The sequence below is a fragment of the Syzygium oleosum genome, unplaced genomic scaffold (assembly GCF_021117445.2).
Source record: "Syzygium oleosum isolate NSW1041296 unplaced genomic scaffold, Sole_v2.1 Sole_v2.41, whole genome shotgun sequence".
NCBI lineage: Eukaryota > Viridiplantae > Streptophyta > Magnoliopsida > Myrtales > Myrtaceae > Syzygium > Syzygium oleosum.
In genome coordinates this window covers 1,714,774-1,725,879 of record NW_026607525.1, presented here as the reverse complement: position 1 = coordinate 1,725,879, position 11,106 = coordinate 1,714,774, and the positions used below count along the sequence as shown (strand labels likewise).

The 11,106-nt window shown below is 42.8% G+C and overlaps 1 protein-coding gene across 1 annotated transcript; it reads right to left on the bottom strand.

Annotated features, from left to right (window-relative positions):
• Window positions 1-231: 231 nt before the first annotated feature.
• Window positions 232-1,806, bottom strand: LOC115670932 (heat stress transcription factor C-1). The gene is made up of 2 exons (XM_030592340.2): window positions 1,371-1,806; window positions 232-1,126 (listed from the first exon to the last, which is right to left on the bottom strand). The coding sequence occupies exons 1-2, from the start codon at window positions 1,608-1,610 to the stop codon at window positions 377-379; spliced, it is 990 nt and encodes a 329-aa protein (XP_030448200.2). The 5' UTR covers window positions 1,611-1,806; the 3' UTR covers window positions 232-376.
• Window positions 1,807-11,106: the final 9,300 nt, after the last annotated feature.

Sequence of the window (11,106 nt, the reverse complement as noted above, 5' to 3'; positions counted from 1 at the left end):
AATTAGGTTTCGAGCCACTAAAGGGGGTTCTTCAATGAGCGATTCAATAGCCAAATTGAAGTGGACACATGAAGAAAGCCCTTAAGCTTTCCTAACATTCAACGTCACTCCAAGTACACAAGTTCCTCGATTCTTGCTTCGAACTATGGTTATGCTTATTCTTGCTTATGAAAGAACATCGTTTTCCTCGAAGAGGATCCACCCAACTTACTAACCCCCACCGAATTAGTAAAATTTAATGCGTAATTGATCGTTCCTTTTCTTGCTATTTACAAGGGAAATTATTGACCAAAAAGAGAGATATAAGAAGAAAGAAAATAGAAGGAAAATAATACAAGGGGATAAGATGGAAAAGATAATATTCGTGGTAAGGCAACTAAAAGCCACCTCCCAAGAGGGAAAAAGGATAAGGCGGCGACGGCGGACCGGCCTCTCCTCCGGCCACCGCCATTTCCGCAAAGTACCCGAATTGATTGTTCATCGTTCCGCCGTATCCACTCACGTCGGTGTAGGGCGGCGAGAGGGCCATGTGCCGGCCGATCTCACCATCGATTGAAGCTGAAGGCGAGGAAGCCGGAACCGCGGCGAAGTCGTAGAAGCGGTTGATGTCCGGATTGCCCTCGACCTCGGGCGAGGAGATGACCCCGAAGTTGGCACCCTCGTCGTCGTCCTCGCTCTTGATCGAGCTCGAGACCGCCATGCTCGAGGAGGAGGAGGACACCGCGGAGGACGAGATCATGAGCCGCCGCCTCTTCTCGCCGCCGCTCGCCACCGCCAATTGCTTGTTCCTGTCCCTTTCCACCATCATCCGGGGAAGCAGCTCCGGGTCTTCGATGACCTTGTAGAGGAAGGCCATCATCTGCTGAGGGCGCCGCTCGGTCGCCTCCAGCCGCTTGCTCATGCCCTGAAGCTCCTCCTCGAGGGCTCTCTGCTCTTGCCTCAGCCTCGCTATCTCACCGACAAGCTCCTCCTCGTCCATGTCGGCGTCGCCGCCCCCCTTCGACTGCGAGTAGGCGCCGCCCTTGTTGTGCTTCCTCCGCACGATGTTCCTCAGCAGATGCTTCTGGCCGCGGAGGAACCACTGGTTCGCGAACTCCCATCGGTCCGCATCCACCTTCCTGAAACCCTAGTCAAGATACAATCACATAACGAAATCAGTCCCTCCACTGCATAATTCGCAGCTTCTGAGCTAATAATTTCCTCGAGACCCATCGACCCCCTAATCAAGCTACTTCAACAAGAATCAACACACTCTTCAAATACATGTTCATATCCACCCAACAGGCGTTTCCCCGCAACTTCATATGAAGGCATACATGTACGCTCGATCGACATACAAGAATCGAGCGACGGCGAGGCGGCTTGCTTACATAGGTGTTAAGCTGGCGGACGAAGCTGGAGAAGTTGTTGTGCTTGAAGTAGGCGGGCAAGAGGCGCTGGGAGAAGTCCAGAGGGTCGAGGACGATGAAGCTGTTGTTGGCCTTGCCCCAGGAGATGAGGTGGTCCGTCGCCGGGTCGCTGACCATCTGGTAGGTCTTCATGACGAACGGCGCGACGGCGTCGCCGTTGGCGGCCGCCGCCGCCTCCGTCCCATGCACGCCAGTATACATTACTCGGAGAGACCCTGCCACGCTCCCTCACTGTCTGTCTGCTTTAGCTCTTCTTGTTGGGGGAAACTCTGGTGAAGTTTCTCTGAAATGGGGTTTGAGGAGGAGAAGGAGAGAGTGCTTTCTTCTTGGGGTTGAGAGAGAATTGTAAAAAGCTGAGCTAACTTTTTTGTTGGCCAATGTTAAATTCAAAGGACGAGATAGACTTTAAGTGTGTGTATATAATGAAGATAAAATAGGCAATGAGATGGGGGACTCACCTAGCACGAGCACACCCAGAGGGCTTATAGCTTATGGCTATCGTGGCACATTTTGGGGAGGAGGTGGGGCCTACAAGACTAGGCCACTAGGGTGGGCCCCACCCTCTCTCGTCATCTTACAGGTCAGGGTCAGAGCCCCCCAAAAGGCCTTATAGATATTTAGTATTTACAGGAGCAGGTAGTTCTTCCCACGCGCGGGGACGAGAGTCGTTGATCTCAATCGTCATGGTCGCTCCGGAGGGAAAAAAAGAAACCGAGGGCGGTGCTTAGAGGATTGGAAAATCATGTGGGGTTATGGTTACTTTTTAGTATTTAAACTTTGTTATAGATTTAAGCATCTTCTGCAAATTTTAATACTTCATGGTGTTGCAGGCCAAATGAAGTATGCCTCGGGATGACTTTTGTAGATGGAAATGAAACGGTTATGGATACGTGCCGGTCGAAGCGCGAGATTATCACTTTTTTTTTACTTTTATTACTATTAGAGATTTGAAAGATCGGTCGTGCTAAGGAAAAGTCACACATTTTGTTATTATCATTTGTTCCGTTTCAACACTTGCCACACTTCGATATCATTTGCCGACGATGATTTTTGCTTCGTCGGCCGACTCTCTAACCCCTGACGAGGGCTTTAGTCGATAACGCTTGTCCATTATGTTTTTCGACCTTCTTGACCAACAACTTGTATCTCTTCGATCGCCTTGTTCACCGCTATCTTGATCGGACTTTTTTCTTGGGGACCAAACCCTAACCGTCAATTGTAACTTGAAAGTTGATCATTTTTTTGGGTATCAACACTTCCACTTACTAAAGTCAGCCTTTACGTTGTAGGTTCTATGCAATACAAGATCTTAATCATACCCTTATATTAGTTTATTTCTTAGGTTTTAATATGTAAGTTTCACGAAAGTTACAAGTCGCGTGTCAAAGTGACTCCTCGGAACTTCTGTGCCTCATCATCCCTTCCATTAAAAAACACAACACGAGTCGATGATGAGGGTGGAGCTTCCTATTTCCGGCGAGGTGGTTGTGTCTTTGCAGTTAAGAAATACGGACGGTGTCGCCCCCGGCTACAGCTTAACGTACGTGGAGATCGATCAGTAGCTGCGACCAAGCAACTCCCACGTTATCATTCCAAGAACTGAAATTTGAATATGATAATCCAATGCAAACGGCAAAACCCTAGAATTCTTGGGTGGAGAAAGATGGGTGCTTGTGTGTGAGTGGTGAAGGTCCTATGTGGTTGCTTAAAGTTTTCTATATAGGGGCATTGTTTTTTTTTGGTAAGGATATATAGGGGCACTGTTGATCCACATATATTCCATTTTTAGTGGGCATCTTGTTGGACCGTGGATATGATAACTTTAGTATAGGAAATTATTTGTGTACTTGGAAGTTAGGTGGTTGGAAGAAGATATCCTTTTAGTTTAGTATATGTTGGACGGTAAGCTAATTAAAGGGAAAAGGGGAGTACTTTTGATGTGTGCACTCCATCTTGTTAGCACTAAATATAGTAATTGATTTCGTCGTCGTGACGATATCATGCAAAGATAATGTCGAGTGTCGTCTCATGTACCCGTCCTGTGCTTTTAAACATTTGCGGGTATTTTCAAGTCGGGTATTTGTATCGAAGGTGTCGAGTTCGATTCCGTGCATCCTTTCGCCCATTTATTGGTTCCCTTCTTCATATGCCTTGGATTCGTATAATCCTCTTTGCACGGGCCTCGCACATGAGGATCTATGCATAAGACATTCGGTAGCAAATCGACCTTTGCTTGAGGGGAGTGTTAATGGGATTTAAAAGATATTCTGTGTTGCACGCTAATAGTTGAAGTAACTAGTTACGTATGTATTTTAAGTATTAGAAGAGCTAATATAATATATAGTATGAATATTATTATCTTGTAGGACGAGAGATTGCGTGGATGCATACTGAATAGGAGACAAATCGAATGCTTAACACAAACATATGTGCTTATTTACAAGCATGACTATAAAGAAAACAATTTTTTGATTAGGACAACTTTTTCACAACCAAACCAACGACGACCGACCCAATAGTCTGGCTCACATGTAAAAACACCTTCTTTTTTTTAATCTTTGGTTGCACAATATGATGTCACTTTCAGCGGACACTGAGCCAAAAATCTAAGCCTAAATAAGAAAAAGCCGATGACCCAAATTAAGTCACGACAATACACTGAACTCATGAAGCTCACACGATACAAGGCCCACAACAAGCTCGTCGATCACAAAAAGTCGTACGAATACAATCGGCCCACAAAACCGGTCAATGGAATGTCTGAAGAGCATTTAAAAATAGATTTTGCTTAAGTTTTAATGTTAAGTTCTAAGTAGTACGTACTTGGTCTTCAATTAGAAAAGCTTTCCGGTTATGTCTAGTAGACGTTTTACTATCTCTGCGCACGTCATCAATTTCCGTTGTGAAGTGCAATTTGGTCCTGAACTTTTAATTTGTTCAATATAGTCCCGAACTTTAACCTAATGTTCAATTTGGTCCCGAACTTTTGATTTGTTCAATGTGGTCCTTGAACTTTTAATATGTGTTCAATTTAGTCCACTGAACTATATGAAAATATTCAATATAGTCCCCGCACTTGAATTAATGGAAGGACTATATTGAACATTTTCAAATAGTTCAAGGACTAAATTGAACACATATTAAAAGTTCAAGGACCACATTGAATAAATCAAAAGTTCATGGACCAAATTGAACATTAGTTAAAGTTTAGGGACTACATTGAACAAATTAAAAGTTAAGGTACAAATCGCATCGGGCCAAAGCTGACTATGTCATTTTCCCAATTAGAAAAGCTTTCCGGTTATGTCTAGTAGACGTTTTACTATCTCTGCGCACGTCATCAATTTCCGTTGTGAAGTTTCTTGTTCAAGTTCGGCCATCGCCACCCTCCTCCGTCTGCCCTTTTTTTTTTTTTCCCCAATTTCCTAATTTTTCTAACACTAATTTCATTTCTTTTTTTAACATCCCTTATTTCTATGGGCCCCGATCGTGAAAAAAGGGAAAGTTGGTGGACGAAATTGCCCCATTATTTTCTTTTCCCGTTTTGCCTATATTTTAGAGCCCTTTTTTTTCCCATAATTTTCTTTTTTCCCCTTAGAGGTAAAGGTGGAGTTTTGCACGCGCCCGAGAGGCGCGCCTGCGTAAGATTCGATTTTCGATAGTTGCCATTTTCGACTTTTGCTTTTTTGGACCAAAGGATGCTCGTGCGCTGGCTGCGCTAGACCATATCAACCCCGCACACGTGTCGCCGGCAAAACGTCGCCACGTGCGTGCGTAAATCTCTTTTTTTTTTTTTTGTTATCTCTTTTTTGGTAATTCGAATTAAATATATATATTTTTTATTTTTATTTTTGGAGTGAGCTACTGCTAGGGACGTGGGGAGCAATATTTGAACAACGCTCTCCACAATCCGTGGCTGTCTCCACGTGATAGGCCCTCCCCCCACAATATTTGTCGGCTATTTCATAGTTTTTTTTTTTTGGTCGATGGCTATTTTATAGTGAATGTCATGCTTGTGTAAACTCTTTGCTGCGAATATTTCCTCTTAGATTTTAGCTTTTATTTCATAGCATTTTTAATATTTAAGGTGCGGGCGAAGCGGGAGTTAGAATGTCAGCTTGGGTAACGCAGACACGAGCGAGAGAATCCAATGCCTCGAAAACCTAAAGAGTCCTCCCGCCCGCCTGCCTTCCGTTGAAATATCATAAACAGTTCCCATCGGCCAACAAGCATGCGGCCCTTCTGGTAAGGGATTGGAGGGATGGGGGCAGGAGAGTACCAAGTCCCGATAGGGGTGAGTATGGTCCGGGTTGGGCCGGTCTAGCATCTAACCCGGGAACCAACCCGCATAATGTCGGTCTCCAATTTTTGCGACCGCGAACCAACCTGTAGAGCTAGGACCGAGGACGGGACCAATCTTGTGGGTTCGGTCCAGCTCTAGGGTCAACTCGAGACCAACTGATTCTTTTTGTTTTTTGTTTTGCTTTTTGTATTCCTTGAAAGAATAAATACACTATTTGAAATTACATCTACAATGCAATATTGAGCAACCAAACCGTGAACACCAGTATAAATCAAACAAAACTCTAAGATAAGGCAACAACAGAAATCCCTACTTGCCAAAAAAAAAGAGATTTTTCTAATGAGCATAAAGCTCTCTGATAAGCATAAACCAGGAAGCAAAAGGGGAAATATAAATACCCAGCACAAATCGATAAATCATATGAGGAAAGCTCTCAGATCAAGTACAACCATTGAAAGTGGAAAATAAATACCCAGCACAAACCGACAATTCACACGAGCTTAAAGTTCTCAAATCAAGCATAGACTGGGAACTCATTAGCGGAGCTGTGTTCATGGGGCGAGGGAAGAGAGGTGAGTGAGCTGCGTTTGTGAGGCGGGCCAAGAGATGTGAGCGATGTCATCAGCTAAGTAGCTAAGCTGCGTTCATGAGGCGAGCGAACTTAGCTTGGCAAAGAGAGGCAACATTTTAGCTTGGCAAAGAGAGGCAACATTCAACCAAAACAAAAGAGGCAATTGGTTTTTAAATTTCTATTTTAAACGGCAAAAAAAGAGAGAGAGAGAGAGAGAAGAGGAGTGACAAAGAATATATATAGACAGGATTGGTTCGGGTTTCGAGGGTTCGAGGATCGAGGACCAAGGACCAGCCCAATCCTCTTGAGAACCGGACTAGGACCGGCCGGGTTAGGCCGGTCCAAGGTCAACCGTGGACCGCTGCTCACCCTTAGGTTCGGATTACGATTTTCGAGAGCACCGTATACACATATACATAGCAGAGATGAATGAGACAAAAAAAAAAAAAAGTTTCCGTTGGGTTGAGCGTCCTTTTCATGAAAATGTGGAATATAGCAAGGATATCTTAATAGGTGCATGAAGAAACAAATTCACGTCCATCCTCTATTTAGAAAAAGAGGGAAACCGGAGAAATGAAAATTCGAGAGGAAGCAAGGCCCCGTTTGAAATGACTTTAAATGTTTTGCGAGGAGCAAAAGGGAGAGAAATTTTTTTTTAAAGCCGTAGCAGTAAAGCCATTAAAATCCATGTATATTTTTTTACATTAATTATGAACGAAAGTAGAATACTCTTCGTTTTTTTCCGTTTTGATGAAGAAGAGAAGTAATAAAACAATTTTATGATTTGCAGAGCGAAAAAGGGTGGCTAATTGAATGAAATGAAATGACCAAAATAGGGGAATGTCAATTCGGACCTCCAAAAAAATGTGTGGACCTCGACCTACTTTGCAGTCTAATCGCTTTGCTTTACTTTGAATTGCGACAGCTGGAAAGACATCAACCCCGAGAGGATAGCGACGGGCTTCTTGGCCAGGATTTGTCCAATTGCATCACCCCACACACTAAGCCTAATCGAAACCAATCAAATTCGATAGTGTTTTGGTTTTTGATCGATTTGGCTTAGGTTCAAGGGAAGAGCGAAATCAAGGGGAAAAAAAAAGCAGAAGGGAAAAGCGAAATCGAGTAATTTGGCTCCGTCTTCGTCTCTCCTTCTTCGACAGCGATATCTCGAGACTATTCATTAGGTGTGACGAGGACACGACCGATGTGATTCCGAGCCTAGCGAAATTCATTCTCGATCGCTAACATATTAGGATTAAGTGCACAAGCACAATAAAATAGAGAGTAAAAATGCAAGAAAGAAAATTCGAGATACAATGTTTTATCCCAGTTCACCTTTAAACTAGGGCTTTTCCACTATATTTAGGACTTACCATCTCTCTGTTATAACTCTCAATTACAAGATAAAGAAATTATATATACTCAGTAGATATCCATGAGCCAAAGTCCAAACTACCAATCAAATACGGATCCAAACTATAACAACCCTCTGGCACCGCGGGGGCTCTGCCCCCTACGATCCCCCTAACAAACCGTTGATGATTATTACATTTGCTGTTACGACACGAGCCCATGGTCAGATCATTTCCAAGTTTCCAACCGAACCAGCCAGTTTCAAGTAACCAAGTCGAAACTCTTCAAATGTACTAAAAAGATAATAATAACTAGGGGGTCTATAACTAAACCACCAAGCCGCGAGCACACTTATACGATAACGGGTGCCAACTCATTAGGTTATGATCACTAAGAAAACAAATTTAAAGTTAGATACATAGGATCGAGTGCACGACACATACTCGATTCTCCACGACACCAAGTATAGCGATTTCATGTTTGAGAGGTCCTTTTGAGTTTCGGCTCAAATTTATGGTTCACCTCCCATATTATACGAATAGCAGCTTAGAGTTTTCCTCGTGAAGTTCCTGAGTCCTGCTCAATTTTGGCATCACCACACACTCATCTTCAGCTCGCTCGACAAGCAAGACCATGATCATCAATCATGATGTGATCAGAATCATACTAAAATCTGGGAGGGGCGTGCTCGAACGGAAGATGCACAACAGAGCTTGATTTTGTCCAATCTCTGAACTCCAAATTCTTCGACAGCACAACTCACATTCAGTCAGACCTCAGCCGTTGAGCAAAATCCAGACGACAAAAAAATTAGGGCAATCATCAAAAGTGGCTCGCAATTACAACCCCTTTCAATTCCCCTGTATACCTGTCTTTTCATGCTCCCCAAAATCATGACATTTCAAGCAGCAATCTTCTAGCATCATACTTGGCATCTCAATTTGGACCGTCGTCGTATTTCATATATCAATTATCAAAGTCCATCGTGACAGTCGCAAACGTCATTGATTCTTGCCAAATTTTCTTGCTCCATTCACAGTTCACATATGACATCGAGACCTTTCTTCTTAACTTTTGTCAATTCCCTCGAATGTTCTTATTCATATTGACTTTGTCCCGATAAGTAAGTAATATTGCGGTAGTCGTCAAGTACGTTTGATAAACAACTCAGAGCAACGACTCTAACCACTAGATCTTGCGGATTCACGGGTGACGCGACTTTTGAATGTCGCCATTGTTTATGTTTTCTTTTTTGGCCGCGCTCCATTTTTCATGTCGACTTGAGTTTTTGGAATATCAACCTATTATTAACTCGATTGGACAAATTAGTGGAACAATTAATAACAAAGGCAAAGAGCACAAGGCAATCATGTCCTTTTTGGAATTCCCTATTAGAGTTATGGCGGTACACTCTCTCTTATTCATCTAGATCAACGATGTGAAATATTGAGTGGATACTAGCACACGGGAATGTTCTGTTATGATTGTGCACTCAAAAACAAACATAGTGAATTTCCCCTCACGTTTCGCTTGTAGCTGTAGCTAGTAGCCAGTAGCCGAGCTACCTAGATTCTCTATTTCTCGATGATTAATGGTGTGCAATGTTGAGTGGATGCCAGCATTCAGGGATGCTCTATTATCGCCATGTTAGTCAAATATAAGCATAGTGAGTTTCGACTCACACTTTGCTTACGAATGCAGCTAGTAACCGAGTTACCTAGATTCTCTATTTCTCGATGATTAATTGTGCGCAATGTTGAGTGGATACTAGCATTCGGGGATGCTCTATTATCGTTGTGTTAGTCGAATATAAACATAGTGAGTTTCATCTCATACTTTGCTTACGAATGTAGCCAGTAGCTCGAGCTACCTAGATTCCGTGTCGATTCTCGGTAAGGCCCATTTTTTCCCTAACAACCATAACCCGACTCTTAACTAATTCATGATTTGTGAATGCTAAGGAACTTGTCACAATCTAATTTCCCTCCAATGTAGGCAATTGCACCATCGATTCTTGTTCATTCTTAGTAACGTCATTTGTTAAAGAGAAATGTGCTTAAGACGACGTATTGGGAAAGCCAAAAGGACAAGAATGTATCAGAAAAGGGGAAAGAATCCAAAGTCAGAAAGTGACTAAAAGGTGAAATAATTTAGCCGTGGATAATGAAGTCTAATCAGCAGGGAAAAGTTGATCAAATTGAAATGATGTGTGGCTCAAGCCGACTTAAAAGAATCTGCTGGATGCCCCCTTGCAAATCTAGAATTAATTTTGGATTAAGCATCTCCTAATTAGGATTATTAGGAGAGTCTAGAGTTCTTCGTATTGTCTAGGATTAGAGGGTGATTTCGACTTAAAGGAACATATCGTTGCTAATGGCCTGCTTGGCTACATTGACATGTCGATTCACCAAAGAGTGTGTGAACCCTCGAAGCAAAGCTTAATATGTGGCTGTATCTTCATATTCTAGAGAACCCTTACACTATTTACATACGCACTTGTATTATAACAACAATGATCCCGGGAACTTAAGTAGAAATTTGTCATTATTTCGTCTGTCAAATTGGAGCAAACGATAAAAGGGTTGATCAGATGTCTAGTTTTGTCGTTGTCTATAGTAATTGCACAGGCTTCTGTTTCGATCGTTGAGAACGTATGAGTAGAGGCTACGTTCCGAGAGATTCCCACCAAAATAAATGAAATTAAATTAGCGATAAACATGTAACCCTTGATCTTTGCCGTCGGAGCGAATTAAGGGACAAAGCTAAGTTTGCATGTGATACAATGTCAATAATCTCGGTGCAAAAGAAGCAAATCTTACATTATGCTCGTGATCGATTTTGAGCACTCGACCAATTCAGGTGTTGAAGATCTACAAAAGAAACGAAAGACCAAACCGGGAATATTCCATTGTGGGATTGGCCTCATTACTTCGTTCGTCCAATTGATTCGATCCATGTGCCATGACGGAACGATCCCAAAGATTGCGATGTGACCTTGACGGCAACCAATCTCAATCGCCCCTAAGGAGGGGACAAAAGTCATTGCACACGCACATTTGGGAGGATCATTTAGTGAATGTTTTTGGGTCAATTGGACTTTTGCGAAAATTGGACTTTTCCCACTAGAAAAAGCGAATGCCCTAATAGTAGACAAAACCCCAAAAAAAAGTGTCGATTGATATGATGCCACCAAGGCTTTGCTTTGCTATTCCTGGCCATGTGCCTCGTGGGAGCTGAACCCAATTTCTTTAAGTAGTAACAATTTGATTGGAAGAGAGGGAGGGCGAGGCTTGTTCAATGCATCATATGGTGGTGGGTCACATCCACGAGTGATTGACCCGAATGGACTCCACGTATGTATTTCTTATTTTAATATATCGGTACTCGCACGCCTCGCATCTCCAAATTCTTTCTGAATCTTTTTCTTCAACAAGGAGAAGGTATATCCTCTAGAAGTTTTATATCCCGAT

Coding starts and splice junctions, on each gene's coding strand:
- LOC115670932 (XM_030592340.2), bottom strand. CDS start 1,610: ATGTATACTGGCGTGCATGGGACGGAGGCGGCGGCGGCCGCCAACGGC. Junction 1,127..1,370: donor TCCGCCAGCTTAACACCTAT/GTAAGCAAGCCG, acceptor TATCTTGACTAG/GGTTTCAGGAAGGTGGATGC.